The following is a 16,322-nucleotide window of genomic DNA, read 5'->3' as shown; positions in this document are numbered from 1 at the left end:
GCGGTGATTTTATAGTTATTTAACACACTGAAAAGAGAAATTTAAAAGAAAACTATTTTAAAATCTGGCAAATAGTTTTTTCCAATAAATATGATAAAAGGTTTTTGTTGATATACACTACAGCACAAAATAGGGTCTCTAAGATTTTTATGTTTTTGAAACAAGTCTCTTATGCTCATCAAGGCTGCACGTATTTGGTCAATTAAAAAAAAATCAGTAAAACATAACAATTTACAAGATCTGTTTTCTATTTTTAATGTGTCACATTGTTTTCAAACGTATAAGTAAATAATTACATTGTTTTAAAATGTGATTCATTCAGGTGATGGCACCTCTGAATATTTAGCAGCCATTGCCTTGATCATTTTAACGCATCGTTGCTGAATAAAGTACATTTGAACAGTATGTTGGGCAGTTTTTATACTTGGATATTGTTGCTAAATCAGATAGAATGGGGTGGTTTTACATTTGGAGACCACAATCTCTCTCTCCTCCTGGCGTGTGGACAGTACAGTATTAGTTTATGGCCACTAGGGGACAGAAATGTGCTGCAGAATCAGGTCCGGTGCAGCTCAAAATGCGTCACATCCTGGCGGAGCACTATTGAGGGAACAAAGGAGCTGGGGGTGAGTGCTCGCTATCCTTGTGTATTTTATTCCGAATTATTAGTTTCCACAAACAACTTTTTATCCGTGTTGTAATATGTAATAATATATCAAACATACCCAGTTCTTTGACACGTATGTTGATTTTAATAACTTAAACGGTTGCCCGGCTCTTAGTTGTTAACTTTATAACGTTAGCCCGCTAGTTAATGCTGTTTCGATGACAACGGGTTGTTTGTAAAATATTAAAAGCTTTTGAAAACACCAAACGCAATTTAAATATTTTTCAATTTAAAATTTAAAACCCATGTTCTGCCTGAAATGCGAAGATAAATTGTATTTCATATGATATCTCACTGTTATGTTATTCGGCTAGCGTTAGCCAGTTTCATTCATTGATATTTTGCATGCTAGCATCTTCACCGACTGGCATTCATGTGCTCGGGATGCTTATAGCTCGCTAAGTACAACACCTCTACATTATATTCCGTGCTAATAACCACTATTTGTTGTTTTCGCCATGCAGCTGTCATTTTAATACATGTATCTTTAAATAAACCTCTTGGCGAGCTACAAGCTCTCTCGCCTCATTGTGTGCGCCATTATCCGCATTGAGTACAGGCCTGAGATCCATAAACACAATTTCTCATGTACTTCTCTTTAAATCCACATATTATTGTTATTAATAACAAGTATACAAACTCTGGCCAGTTCAATCAAACATTGTCTCGAATGTCACATTTAATGCTAAACAGGTGGGTTTATTGTTAAACGTTCACAAAGCAGGTTGAAATAATGGTGTTTGCAGCTTGATCAAGTTATGGTTTTTTTGCACCTATTGAAAAGCATGCCTATTCGTCTAATAAGTTTTTGCCCTATTGCAGAGCCAAATGATGGGGATAGCCTGATATCCTCAATCCTACAAACAAGATGTCAAGTAAGAGCACATTTCAACTGATTGATTGGACCACTTAGTTGGTTTAGACCCCATTGAAGCTCACCCATCAGATCTTCAGAAATGACTTTACTAAAGATGCTTTACCATTGATTTATTTGATATTACCACTTTCTCTAATTAATCTGTAAATATGGGTGTGCTTATCTTGATGTAATTGACAATAACATTTCTGGTGTTACTTGTTTTATATACATTGAACTGATGCCGATGTGACGAATAAGTAGGCTTTACCGCTGATTATTAATTTTTGATCGAGTTTGGAAAAAAAATTATTAACTCCCCCTCCCCCCCCCCCCCCATCTCTCTCACACAGAGCGGCCACCCTATGCCCCAGCCCCCGCCCCAGCCCCCACAACCGTAAGTAAACTGAACATGCCAATCATCCATATGGCTCCTCACCTCCATCACACAAACATGTACCGTAGGTTTCTTAGAGATGAGAGGAGAGGATTGTGGGAAGGACAGTATCACTTGTGGTGGCTTTTGCTATGAATTTTTACGCAGAAAGTGCTATTATGAGGCTCTGTCAATCCGGAAGGATGCAGCTTACTATAGGCTCTGAATGTGTTTAATGAATAACCATAAGGGCTGCATGATGTTGGGGGAAAAATTCAATATTTAGTTTTTCTGTGATTATGAAAAAAATTCTAGATTGGGTTAAAAATAAAGAGTTGATTATTCTAGAATGATTGTGGATTTTGTCAAGTGAATATGCATATAACACAAAAATGTTGGAAAATTACTTTTTATCTGACTTTGTGTGTGAACCTTCCTTTTGGAGCTGACTGATTTGGGGAAAACATCAAAAAATGTGGGTGTTCACATTTGGCTGTATTCTTTACCTATCTTTTCATAAGCCACATTCCCACTGTTCTTGATCCATTCAATGTGATTAATTATTTTTGTTGTAATTTTAAAAGTATTTTAAGAAATTTATTATAACATTAGTATTGTAGTTAAGGACAAAAATCTAATATTTAATGCAAATCTTTTATGAATTTATAATACTATTTGTTTTAATTTTAAAATTTTAACTAAGCTTTTATTTTGGTGGTTTCCTTGCAAATAAACACATGCGCTACTTCCACATGCTCAGAGTGAAGCGTGGTATAATGTTTACATGTACACATGCAGCCCATGATATGGTGTTTCAGCAAGAGTGTCTTTTCTGTGACTGTATCATGAGCCGCATGCGTGTAAATGAACAGTGCCGTGCTTCACTCTGAAACCCGCAGCACGTGTTCATTTTATTAAATCGCAGGCTTTGAGAATTTTATTCTTATATATATTTTTGTCATATCACAATTCGATTTTATTTAGATATGTTCTGCAGCCTTAACTTTATAGACTCATGAGATGTTAAACCTTCCTGGATATTTGTTAAACACTGTTTGGAGCGTTAAGTGTGTGAGCCTCCTTTTATGCTTTCACACATTATTTAATCATTATTCATCAAAATAGATACAGAGAACCGTTCGCAGTGATTTAGCATCGATGCTTCGCTCCGCACGCATCCTTGGAAATGTTGAGTCCCTTACGGTTGAAATATTTGATCCAGATCCCAATTAATTACTTTTAGTGTCCCAGAACTGTTATTTTTGTCAGTTTTAAGACTGATTATTCAGGTCACACGCCACTGAGAGATTTGGCTCAAATACTCCCGATCTGAATCCCTAAAGTTAACACAGCCTTCTAGCACCTCATTACGTCCCACCACCACCACCCATAGTGCCTGTGGCTTTGCTACAAATGGATGTAGAATAATGCCAGGGTTGTGCTGCTATCAAAGATTGCTGCTTTTTGCATGTTTTATGCAAATCATGACAGAAAACGAAAGCAGGTTCTCCTTTTCATTTTTTTTTGTCCCTTCCTCCCTTGTTTGTGTCATTTCTCATTCGTGTTTTGTCTCATTTGTCTCCATCAGCAAATGCCCACCACCCCTGGGTTTGTGGGGTACAACCCATACAGCCATCTGGCCTACAACAACTACAGGCTGGGAGGGAACCCCGGCGGGAACAACAGGGTAATGGTAGGACCGGTGCCAACTAGGGCCCTAGCGATAGCCGAGGGACTAAAAGCCCAAACGAGAGGACGCTAAAGCTAACTTATACGGCCTGAATATGAAATAGAGTGAAATGCTTTGCTCTTACTGTGCGTTCACACCGCCGCCGGCGAGAGCGTCAAAGTTCGCTCTGGCCGCCCTGCCAGCGACACTGTAGAAAGATTCGTTGATGCTCTGACGATCGAGCGCATGGTCTTGTATTTAAAGGAGCCGCAAGGGAAACAAGCAGGTTGATCTTGTGCAGACTGACCACAAGCAGGGTATAAGTTAACCTCATGAAATATTTTAATTGTGAAAGTAAGAAATTGATCGATGGAACGAACTTAATTATAGTTACATGTTTGCTAACAAAATAAACCAGTAAAAGCCATTTGTGTGGCGTTTTTGTGTTCATGGTTAAGTGCTAAGTTAGTCTAATTTCAACATGCAGTTTATAGGAGACGTTTACTAGCCTATAGGTCTTTAATTAACATTAATTTGTGTGCAGCCTGCAATCCAAACTGTCCTGGTTGAAGTGTAGTCTAAATGCAATTGGTGAAATCGGTGTTTTGAGGAAATGAATTGCATTTCCGCTGAAAAACAAGGGTTCTAGCGTGAAAATGCTTAGGAACTAATGTGGTCGGAACCAAAGTTTACAGGACTGCGTTCTCTGGAACCCTTCAAGTGGAGGACTTCTACATTCCGATTGGTTGCCGCCCAACCACGTCATAGCTCATTACCATAAAGTTGACCTGACTTCAACTCTCCTCGACGCTCACGCCGGAGCTCGCCACCGGCTCACGTTGAAAATGAATGACTTCCGGCCACTTTGACGCTCTCACCGGCGGTGGTGTGAACGCACAGTTACACTGTAAAGTCTCACATCATAGTTGAAGGTGTCTGTTGGGTAGTAGAGTCTAGTCTTGGGTAGTTTTGTAGCTCTCAACGAGTAGCTTCCATAATCTTCATGCTTCTGTGAAGCACTCACTCTGATGTCTGGATGGATGTGATTGACGCAGTAGAGTGATTGCATCTCAGAACTGTTCCCCCGTCGGCCATCCTATCACCTCATCATGCAGAAGAGCTACCGGCCATCCGCTCGCATGGCTTTAGATGCCCGTGCCAAACGCAGAAACTTGGCACGGCTTCTTAGCAAGCTTGAGGCATTTTAGCTGTTGGCTGGTTTCATCCAAACCTCTGCAGAATCATTTTCAGGCGTAAAAGACAGTAAAAGAGCTTAATGCATGGCCTTGTCAGCGTAATGTTAATGTGCTGTATTTGGTTTGCCATATAGGTACGTCTCCCACCCCCTTTGCGAAGCGCTTCACACTGTCATCGTTTCTTTCAGTCGTGCTTTTTGCCTCCTGTCTCTTTCTCTCCATAGTGCTCCATTATGACAGTTCACTGTTTTCTGTGATGACCGCGTGTGCCCTTTGTGATCTCTAACAGTCCATGTGGGCTTCTTTTCTTCTCCCACAGAACTCCTCAGGGATCACCGTTCCTAAGCCGCCCAAACCGCCCGACAAGCCGCTGATGCCCTACATGCGGTATAGCCGGAAGGTAAGCAGGAAGGTAAGACACCCACGGTGTCTGCTTTTACTGCTTGTAAATTGAGGAGAGCGCTTCTGCAATCAGCTCGAAGTCTGAGGGGAAGTCAGTGGTCTGATTCTGCCCCTTCAGATGGTAGACCCCAACATTGCTTCATTGCTTTTTTCTCTTCAACATGGCTTGGAAACTGACATCTGTTGTTTTTAGAACATAAACTATATGCTCCTTTTCCTTTGTGAGCAAAAAGTGTTTTATAAGATCAACGTAAAGCAGTTAGGTTTGTTAATGCAATTTGAATCCATAAGATGACTCATTTTGATAATTTACATGTTCAGATCAATTATTTTTCTCTCCTGTCCTGCATTCGTGCTTTAGTTTTGCATAGAAAAGGCAAAAATTGGTGCTCTATCCTTTTTGGGAAAATGCAACCCTCTCCGTCCGGGAATCCAGACTGCTCTGTCGACTCTGAACTGACACTTGTATCTTCTTAGGTTTGGGACCAAGTTAAAGCCTCTAATCCTGACCTGAAGCTGTGGGAGATTGGGAAGATCATTGGTGGCATGTGGAGGGACCTCACTGATGAGGAAAAACAGGACTATTTAAATGAATACGAAGCCGAGAAGGTTTGTTTCTTTCACTTTTTTTTTTTTTTTTTTTTCTCTCCTTCAGTGAGGTTCCCGTGAAGTCAAGCGCTAAGCAATTTCTCTCCCCACAGATCGAGTATAATGACTCTCTGAAAGCCTACCACAACTCTCCGGCCTACCTGGCGTACGTCAACGCTAAGAACCGTGCGGAAGCTGCTCTAGAAGAAGAGAGCCGGCAGAGACAGTCACGCCTAGACAAAGGCGAGCCCTATATGAGCATCCAACCTGCTGAGGACCCTGATGGTGAGATTGACATCTTAATGGCGCCTCTGGTTGGCAAGAACATAATTTGATTATTAACTTGATTATTACTTTAATATGAGCACTCAACATGGTCTAAAAATGTTGAATTTCAAAGTATTTCATATTTAAGAGCTATTGTGGCTAATAGGGAAAAAAGGCCAATTGCTATTTGAAAGTGGTATTTTTGCAGAATCCTTTTTAAGTGTAAAGGTGCAGCCACACAATTTTGAAAAAGGCAGAAAAAGGACCATTGTCTATTTTAAACAGTAGGGATACTCCAAATTTTTGGTATATATCTGCCAAAAGAGAAAAATGGCCAGAAATACAAGATATATATATATATATATATATATATATATATATCTAAGTTAGTTAGTTAGTTAATTTAGGAGCACCTTCAAATCAAAAATTCAGATAAATTTAACCTTCCCATTACGAGGTGATATTTGACTCCTTGGTGATTTACAGGGAATTTTGTTTTTGCCTTTGTAATGGCATTTTTCTAATTTTATTAAAAGTATGTCATCTTTTATGTCATTCAAAAAAATATATTAATACGCTTTTTATCACTTCTAATTAAAACAAGTAGAATAAGATACCAATTAAATGAAATCAGTATTTAAGAAATAAATTTTTACAGAGGTGGCACAGAAGAACACACAAGTGGCTTGTTGGTGTATTTTCAGATGTTTAATGAGGCTCAGAGGTTGCATAAGTGCAATTAAATTAATAAATTCATGTTGAGGTTAATGTTTTAAATATACAATTGTGAATGTAGAAATATTAAATGATTTAAATAACAGAAAAGATACTTTAAAAATTAAACTAAAACTGCCAGTAGGTGATGGTATGTCACTGATTTTATCACTGAATTATTAATTTAATTGATTCGTTCGAACAGCCGATTCATTCAGGAATGAAGTATGTGACTGTCTTTATGAATGGGTAATTGAATCATTGACTCACTAGATTGTTTAAAAACGCAGTTCATTCATAAACGAAACACCGCTGTGTTTGAATGGAGATGCGCAGCGGCTTGGCTGGGACTTTGTTTGAAACTGTTTTCGTTGATGAAATAGAGCAAAATAAGGCAATAGTGTTGTAGTCAGACAATATAAGTCACTTAATATGAACTTCTTGTTTAATGAACTGTTGTATTAAATCAATATCACATTTGCAAACTCCCTTAATAATCATTAAAAGCTGGCGCTCATCTTCATCGCGATCTCACAAAACTCCATTATAATCAACGAAGCTCCTTACACTGCACAATGGATCTCTTGTTTACACTGTCTACACCTTTTTTTTTTTTTTTTTTTATATAACGAGAGAATACATCTGTGAAACATTACTCAATGCTGCAAAAACACGCAAGTACGTTAGAAACCTTTAAAGCTCCCTCAGCACAAACACAAATATGCTGATTAGATCTGTTGCACTGGTGCTCCTAAATATTTTTTCATATGAGAACACAATAGTTTTCAGTCGCAAATGCCTCTATTATAGAGAAATCAGTATTGGCATCAGTGACACTGGCCTTCAGACATAAAAAAAAAAAAGATGCCATTAACCAAATATTAAAAAATATACTGTCTCTGTTGTTTGTACATTAATTTGAAGATTGAATGTGAAATTATTGCTATATAAAAATATATTATTTAAAGCTGCAGTCTGTAACCTTTACCTCTTTGTTGCCCTCTATGTTTGAAAACCTGGAATTGCAGTTTTTTGCGTAATTATCTTTTGTGCACGGGGCTGTGATCCGGTGTTCCGGCCCAGCTCCAACGCGGATGTGTGGATATTTACTGTACTTCGCAATCACAGATTCTAGCCTATGATATATGAATATATATGACCCAAATCAGAATTGTCAATCTATATTTTCATCTGAACAAGTAACAAGCCTGCCACGCGTTTGTTCTGACCAACTGAGGAAAAAAGCATTACAATAAATTGTGCTACCAACGGTGATTTAAATCTAAAGATCAGTTATCTCATATCACATCTAACTGTGCAAAGTATTATCATTGTTATACTTTGTTCTCAAATTATTAATGTTAACAACATCAGCATTGCGTGAATGAGTATAGTGTGCATTAGTGTGTAGATTTAAATTTCTGTACAGTCTAATATCTAATTGTTTTACCATTCAAAATTCATATTAAGAAATTATTTTAACAAATTAAAATAGCAAATTAATCTTCCTTCAAACTGGTTCTATTTAAAATACAAAAACTTGTGTAATCCCACATTGGCTATCTGTAATCAGAAGCTCAATTAAAACTGGAATATAATTTAATTTCATTCACATGTTTCATAAACGCAATCCTTTCTGGATTACAATCCGCCATCAAAATGATAAATTTAATTATTCTAGCTGCTGTGAGAAGACTATAAATGATCCGGCACCTGCAGGATCCTCATGTGCGATTGCCTGCTAGCCGGGAAAACGTCTTTGTTTACAGACGTGATGTAATGACGCAGTGCCATGCTCGAATTTCCCACGGAAACCTACCCGTACCACTCAAATTAGAAAACAGTATTATAAGCAAACCGTTGTGAATCGGGCTAAAGTAAGGTGATAGTTTTGAACACTGGCAGATTATGTCATTTCTTAAATTTTGATTTCGGATCATTTTTAACCAAAAAAAGTTACGGACTGCAGCTTTAAAAACTTTAATGTTAGTTGGGATTAATCGCGATTAATTTCAGAAAAATGTGCGATTTAATTAGTTAATAGTTGTGTTATCGATTTACAGCACATATATATTATATTATTATCTAGCCTATTTTATTTATATATATGTGTGTGTGTGTGTGTATATATATATATATATATATATATATATATATATATATATATATATATATATATATATATATATATATATATATATATATATATAAATGTGTATGTATAGGCGCCCAGCAGTGCTCAGGTTTCACTCTGCTAATCACTGTGTGGTGTGACGCACCGTTCAAAGTTCTGCTCTTTGCGTTCTGCTCGTGTACCGCTCACCAGAAACGTAAAGTCTGCTCAAATAACGGGCTGACAGGAAATTTCTATGTAGTATATTTGTTACTGTTTGCAATAGCGCTACTGTAATGGCAACACTGCTAAAATAACACTACCCTCTGAATAAAAATAAAATATTAAGGTTCCTTTAGTTAATGTATTAACTAACATGAACAAACAATGAATAATACATTTATGACAGTATTTATTAATCTTTCTTGATGTTAGTTAATGACAATAAAGTTGTTCATTGTTAATGTTAATTCGGAGTGCATTAACCGTTAACAAGCACGACTGTTGATTATAATGCACTAGTAAATGTTGAAATTAACATGAACGAAGATTAATAAATGCTGAAGAAGTTTTGTTCATGTTAACTATAGTTAACTAATGTTAGCTAATGAAACTTATTGTAAAGTGTTACCGATATTAATATTATTTCTGTCCAGTTTTATTTCATTACTCTCAGTAAAAGTGTGGTTATTTTATTGCTTGTTTTTTTTTATTCAGTATTATTAATTTCGTTAAATTAAAAAGTAGTGATCGACCGATATTGCTTTTTTATAAGCGATACCGATACCAATTATTTGCATGCTTATGTGCCCGATAACCGATATGCAGAACCGATATTTATTTACTGTTATAAAGTAAATAAATGACTGCGTGAAGTAAGTCCATACTTCACTTTGGTTTTTCCTTCTTTCAGTCATCTTAACAAAAACATGTTTTGAGAATTAGCATTCTTTCATGCAGGGCTCTAGACTCATTCTTCCCACTGATCTCACTTTTGCGACTAACTTTCTCAGTTGGTCTCAGGAGCACATCATTTGTTTGCAATTTGTTTTTTGTTTTTGCACATTTGATTAATCAATGTATGCTGATGAACTTTTATCATAGTTTATAGTTATATGGTAACGAAAGTGTTCAACATTCAACTATTATTTGTGATTTAAATTTTGTGATCAGGAATTCCTTTTCTCGTGCGCTTTCACTTTCAAATTTGCGATCTTGGTGTCACATTTTACAAGAAAAGATCATTGTGTTTTGTTTATATCTATACACCTTTCACGTTTTAAGACTAAAACAAAAGATGGATTCATTGTTATTCTTAATTAAAAAGCACAACAACAATAAAACAGTACGTTGACAATGACAAACTATCTTACGTAACATTTATCAACAAAAACGAATAAGACGAGGCATGGCACAGGACACAACACATGCTGTACTGTATACCTAGTATATTACAGAATGTTTAGCAAACTCTGAGGAAGCAAATAAATATTCATATTTTTTTTTAATTAAGGAAAGCCTACATAGCATAACGTGAGGTAAACAGCAAAGATAACAAGCTTCTCAAAACGAAAACAAAGAAAAGTAAAACTAAACTGGCTGTCGCTGACAGGACTTGCATGTTTTTTTCTACAAGAATACCAGCATGTTCACCTTCTCTGGTTTAAGCAGCGGTCCTTTACTTTAGTTTGAAAACAAAATCCTCCGTTGCGCTCCGTCCGCGACGCGCACCTTCGCGCTCGTGCTGACGCGCCGAGTATAAACCAGGCTCAACCCACGAAGCGCTCGCGCTGAGAGCACCTCTCTTCACGTGATCAGTGAAATCTGACTCCTGCTATAATGTGCTGCGGCTGGCAGCGCGCGCTATATGAAGAGCAGCATAGATCAGGCACTCGAACAAATGCGACCACGTCAAATTTTAACTCGCAAAAAATTACCATTTTGGTCGCAGTCTAGAGCCCTGTCATGTTAAATTTAATCTTCGTATTACAACAATAAAAAGCTTTAGCAGCAACACTAATATTAGCAGTAAGCAAAATAAACGTAGTATGGCTAATGTTTTCAAATGGAGAAAATAAATAAAGAACAGGAGTCATATCAACTTCATTTTTTACTACAGTTTTAGTAGGTTTATAAGCTGTTTAATAGGCTAAAGAGTGAAGAATAATTAACTGGATAATGTTAATTCACGGAATAATATTCTCTGGAATATTGGAATATAACAAGCATTGTATTTTATTGCATTTCTCAACTGGCATGCTCTAAATTATGCTGCTGACAGCGCGGTTTATCTATGCATTTACACAGAACTATAGGCTACTCAAATTGCGAACGATTGCAGAGAATTCCCATAGAGTTGTATTAATTTAGATGTTTATAAACTAAATAATGTTTATATAGTAAGTGTTAATACAATTTAGGGTGCTTCAAAAAAGTGAATCTTGTTAAGTTACATGCAGTGGCCGTGCTGAGCATTTCTTGGCTGTATCATTTAATTTGTGCAAAGTTACGTCTTTATTGGGAGAGGACTTGACGGATTATCTACGTGACTCCGACTTCACGAGACTAATAGACCACAGAGAGAGAGAATTCAATTCAGCGCTTTTATTTCCACCATGTGCTAATTCATGACTGTGTTATTTCAGGCAAAGTTATATCTTTATAGGGACAGGGCTTGACAGAGTATCTTATTTATCATATTTCTTAGAGCCAAGTTGCATAAACTATATATCAGGCATTTATGTAATGCATCTAATTTGTGCATTAATGACTGTAATATTAATATATATCGGTCGATCTCTATTAAAAAGTCTTACATATAGAGAGTCAGACTTGTAACCCAAAGGTCACGGGTTCCAGTTTCCGGGTGCCGCACCATAAATGGCTGCCCATTGCGCTGGGTGTGTGTTCACGGTGTGTGTGTTTGTTCACTACTCACTGCTTTGTGTGTACACTTGGATGGGTTAAATGCAGAGCACAATTTAGTCAAAATGGGCAATTATAATGGCAGCAACTTCTTTTTAATTGCTCTCTGCAAATGCCAGGGGTTTAAATATCTAAATATCAAGCATATCAATTCTTGAGTTTGTAATGGTTAAGCCATTCAGATTTTCTTTTACAAGCCTCCTGTTGAAGTAATTATCTGAATGGCACTAAATTGTAAAAGGAAGTTCTGAAACTTGTGCATTTGAGAGAAAGCACGCTGGTTGTGTTCTCCATTGCTTGCTTTCAAATATTAGTGATCAAACTAATGCGTAGGACAAACGACCAACCAGGTGGATCGCCTCAACAGACAAGCAATTCCCGCACACTATCTTGTGTTTGTGATTGAGGAGGATTCTGATTCCGATTTTATTGAGAAATCGAAAATCATGAAAAATAATTTTTTGAACAGAGGTTATCCTTTGGACTGGGTCGAAGATGGATATAATACAGCTTTTAAAAAGACACGGTCTGAATTGCTAAAAAAGAAGATAATGAAAACAAGAAAGTACTCCTTTGCTTGTATTACAACATACTCACCTAAGTCTTACATGATAAAATCAATTTTTAAAAAACACTGGCATTTATTGTCTTCTGATTCGGAGTTGAAGGATATTTTTAGATATCCTCCTTTGATTGTATATAAACGCGCCAGGAATTTAAAAGATAGCTTGGTACATGCTCGTTTTCAGAGCGCCAGTTCTCGTGCATCTCAGAGTTTACTTAGTCCTATACAGAAGGGCAATTATCGGTGTGGGAATTGTGCTCAGTGTAATAATACTTTTAAAACATCATTTTTTTGTCATCCTAGAACTGGTAAAAAATATAACATCAAATCTGTGATTACTTGTGTTTCCACTCATGTTGTGTACTTGATCCGTTGTCCTTGTGGTATAGGCAATGTGGGAAAAACGTCACGTCAATTGAAACAAAGAATTAGTGAACATAAGAGTTCGATCAGAAGAAAAGATATGAATTATCCAGTTGCGGCACATTTTTTAAATTTGAATCACGATGTTACCTCTTTACGTTTTTGTGGGATTGAGAAAGTAACTTTGCCACCTAGGGGTGGAGACATTGAATTACTTCTACAGAGACGTGAATTGTTTTGGATTTATACCCTTCAAACTTTATCACCTATGGGTATGAACGATGAAGCACCATTTAATGTAATGTTATAGTGGTGTAATTGTTTTGAATGATGTGCCGTTTCTATTATGAATTTATAATGAGTTTGAGTGGTTATGGAGTTTTGACTGGTTGGTGTAATAATTTGATGCTTTTTGAAGACAACGTGTTATGTATTTTAGATGATCTTGTGAATTTGTAGTGGGATCTTTGTTGGTTTTTGTAACTATCATAATTTGTAACTGTTTACGATGTGATGTTCATCTATACTCCTAATGAGCTTAATTGTTTACAGATGGAGCTTTAAGTGGTCATGTGTTCATCTTAAAAGAGATGAATTTGAACATTTGTATACTCCTGATGAAGGTCGTGTGACCGAAACGTTGTGTTAATTAATAAATATTACTTTTTTGCAAGTTACGATAGTGTGCGGGAATTGCTTGCTTTCAAATATGAAATGTCTCTGCAGACTATGACGACGGGTTCTCCATGAAGCATATAGCGGCAGCTCGTTTCCAGAGGAACCACCGGCTCATCAGTGACATCCTAAGCGAGGTTGTGGTGCCTGATGTTCGCTCGGTGGTGACCACTGCTCGCATGCAGGTCCTCAAACGCCAAGTCCAGTCCCTCATGGTGCACCAGGTATGTTGGCCATGTTAAACACACAAGACATAAAACTCAAGACACATAGTTTAATCATCGTACCTTGACTTCCAAACAGAGGAAGCTTGAAGCAGAGCTGCTTCAAATTGAGGACCGGCACCAGGAGAAGAAGAGGAGGTTCCTGGAGAGCACAGACTCTTTCAATAACGAGCTCAAACGGGTGTGAAATTCAGTTTGATCGCTGAACTAATAGCCTTTGTGTTTAGCCTGAGCTCAAATGCCAAATGCACTGCCAGTGATTGATGTGCGGTTTGTGTAGCTGTGCAGTCTGAAAGTGGAGGTGGACATGGAGAAGCTGGCAGCCGAAATGGCTGCTGCAGAGGAGGCGGCTCGCCGGAGGGCGGAGGAGAGGGAGCGGGAAGCAGCAGAGCAGGTGGAAAGAGCCGCTCAAGAAGAGCAGCAGCCTGCCGCCGGCGCCCAGGCCAATGCCAACCCTGAACAAACCTCTGCCAGCGAGGCCAAGGATGGAGAAGACAAGCCCACCCCTATGGAGACGGGTCAGACCTGCACCATTATGTTCTCTAACTTTGAATATTCAACAAAAATACAGTAAAAGAATTTTAACTGTCTGTTCTGCAGAGTCTCTGGCTGAACCTTCTGAAGGATCTCAGGAGGCTGAGCAAGGCACCCCAGCTGCAGCAGGAGACAAACTGGCCCAACCTGAGCCTGCAGAGGGCGCTACAGATGAGGGCACCAGCGACAGCACTGCTCCGTCTGAGAGCAGCTCTGGACCCCCAGCAGAACCCCAGGCATCGGACACCCCTGAAGAGCGGCTGCCCACCCAGCCACAATAACCCCAGCTCCTAATCTTCATGTTCATTTACAAAGTTTCACTTCACTCTGTATAAAGTCATTTGTCCTCTAGGATTTGTAATCCAATGACCCGCCAGTCAGTGAGTGAGAACAGGGAAACATGATTGCTTTTTTCCCCCCTCCCTGAATGTTCTTCAGTGAAATGTTTTGGAAGGACAGCAGAATTTTAGTTGGCGTTATACACTCATTCAGTCAGGCACACGTTTAACCCTGATGTTACAAGCCCACTTGAATTCTCTCAAGCTTTATGGCCATTAAAAAGCTGTTTTATCATTGTAAAGTGTGCAAATATTGAATAAAATGTGACGCATCCTGCAGTCACCAATCATTTGCGAAAAGCCGAAGTGCAAGGTTATTTGACATCACTTACCATGTTTTATCTACCTATGGCACGATTATTTTATGGTATATCTGTTTCATCCTTTCACAGTTTTAGTTGAGTAGTATGTGGGCTGTAGTTTTTTTTGTTTTGTTTTTTGTTTGTTTTTTCTCTCTCTCTCATCCTAGTTTTTTTTGTAATGTACTTTTAAAAAAAAAAAAAGGCATGCTAGTACTCATGATTTTCCATTGCAACAGATTGAGCACACAGCAGATATCTACATGGAATGGCATTACATTAAGCCTCTGGATTATTGTGTTTTTGTATTGTTGGAAGGTATTCCCTCAATAAAGTGATTTCTATGTCTGTTTTAAACATTGTTCTTTTTCATTTGTCTAGTGGTTTATGGATTTGGCTTTGAGTTTAAATTTTAAAGTAATTTTTTTTTCTTTTTTTTTTTTAACTTTGTTTTTAATATTAAAATGCTGAATACTAGTTCAGGTCCCTATTTGGGTTGTCTGTATGGTGACTTACATTATTTGTAATGCTGAAACAGTTTCATATTGCAATCACCGTCATAATTAGATGTGAAATGTACAAAATCGGGAAAACTCAATTTTTTTTTCCCCTTGATATAAAAAAAGTTTAAAAACTTTGTAAAATCAAGTTCTGGATCTTCAAGTAATCCGACTCTAATATGAAGCCCTTCAGACTTGACCCCTTCTGTAGCAGAATCCATTTAACCTCAGTAGTGCTTTGTTTCATTCCGTGGATAAGCACATTATATTAGTTCCAGACATATTATTGTCTGGTTTGGGGTTTAGCTTTTTATTTAGTTGCATCCATATTACATTAGATTATGCTGACCATAAAACAATTTAGACAATGATTTACAGAGAGTTGAGAAAAAGTATTTAAAAACAAGTACTGTAATGGACGCATAAAATAGCTGAATGAACAAAATTCTAATTGCCTTATTCTATTAAGATTTTTTGCATATTTATGCTCTTCATTAGCAGAACCGAAATCCCAAGTGTTTTAAAGGATGTGATCAACCTATATTTATCATTATGTAAACCGTCTTTCGGATGAGACGTTAAACCGAGGTCCTGACTCTCTGTGGTCACTAAAAATCCCATGGCACTTCTCGTAAAGAGTAGGGGTGTAACCCCGGTGTCCTGGCCAAATTCCCTCCTCTGGCCCTTATCAATCATGGCCTCCTAATAATCCCCATCCACGTGATTGGCTCTATCACTCTCTCATCTCCACCTGTAGCTGGTGTGTGGTGAGCGCACTGGCGCCGTTGTACTGTGGCTGCCGTCGCATCATCCAAGTGGATGCTGCACACTGGTGGTGGTTGAGGAGAGACCCCCCACATGATTGTAAAGCGCTTTGGGTGTACGGCAATACACAATAAATGCGCTATATAAATGCATCATTCATTCATTCAAACACATCTCCATAGCAAGCCTAGGGAAAAAGACTAACATTATTCCATTTAACTCCAGAGCATTACAGAGATCAGACACTAGAAAAGGTTACAGCAACATATTTTTAGGGCCAGTAGGC

General features: G+C 37.8%; 1 protein-coding gene across 4 annotated transcripts; it reads left to right on the top strand.

Annotated features, from left to right (window-relative positions):
- Positions 1–581: 581 nt before the first annotated feature.
- On the top strand, positions 582–15,132 carry LOC306867889 (SWI/SNF-related matrix-associated actin-dependent regulator of chromatin subfamily E member 1-like). 4 transcript variants are annotated; one of them, XM_079413826.1, is made up of 11 exons: positions 582–626; positions 1,490–1,542; positions 1,877–1,920; positions 3,488–3,586; positions 5,084–5,164; positions 5,644–5,775; positions 5,868–6,039; positions 13,428–13,600; positions 13,680–13,781; positions 13,881–14,118; positions 14,201–15,132. In XM_079413826.1, exons 2-11 carry the CDS (start codon positions 1,536–1,538, stop codon positions 14,413–14,415), a joined length of 1,263 nt encoding a protein of 420 aa, XP_079269952.1. In that variant the 5' UTR covers positions 582–626; positions 1,490–1,535; the 3' UTR covers positions 14,416–15,132. The 4 variants fall into 4 exon arrangements, with proteins under 4 accessions (XP_079269952.1, XP_079269949.1, XP_079269950.1 ...); XM_079413823.1 differs by having other exon boundaries at positions 3,488–3,592; positions 5,084–5,176; XM_079413824.1 differs by having other exon boundaries at positions 584–626; positions 5,084–5,176.
- The last annotated feature ends 1,190 nt before the right edge of the window (positions 15,133–16,322 follow it).

This window comes from Barbus barbus (genome assembly GCF_936440315.1).
Source record: "Barbus barbus genome assembly, chromosome: 4".
Lineage (NCBI taxonomy): Eukaryota > Metazoa > Chordata > Actinopteri > Cypriniformes > Cyprinidae > Barbus > Barbus barbus.
Note: the sequence above shows the minus strand (reverse complement) of the source record. Positions and strands in the feature narration are given on the sequence as shown.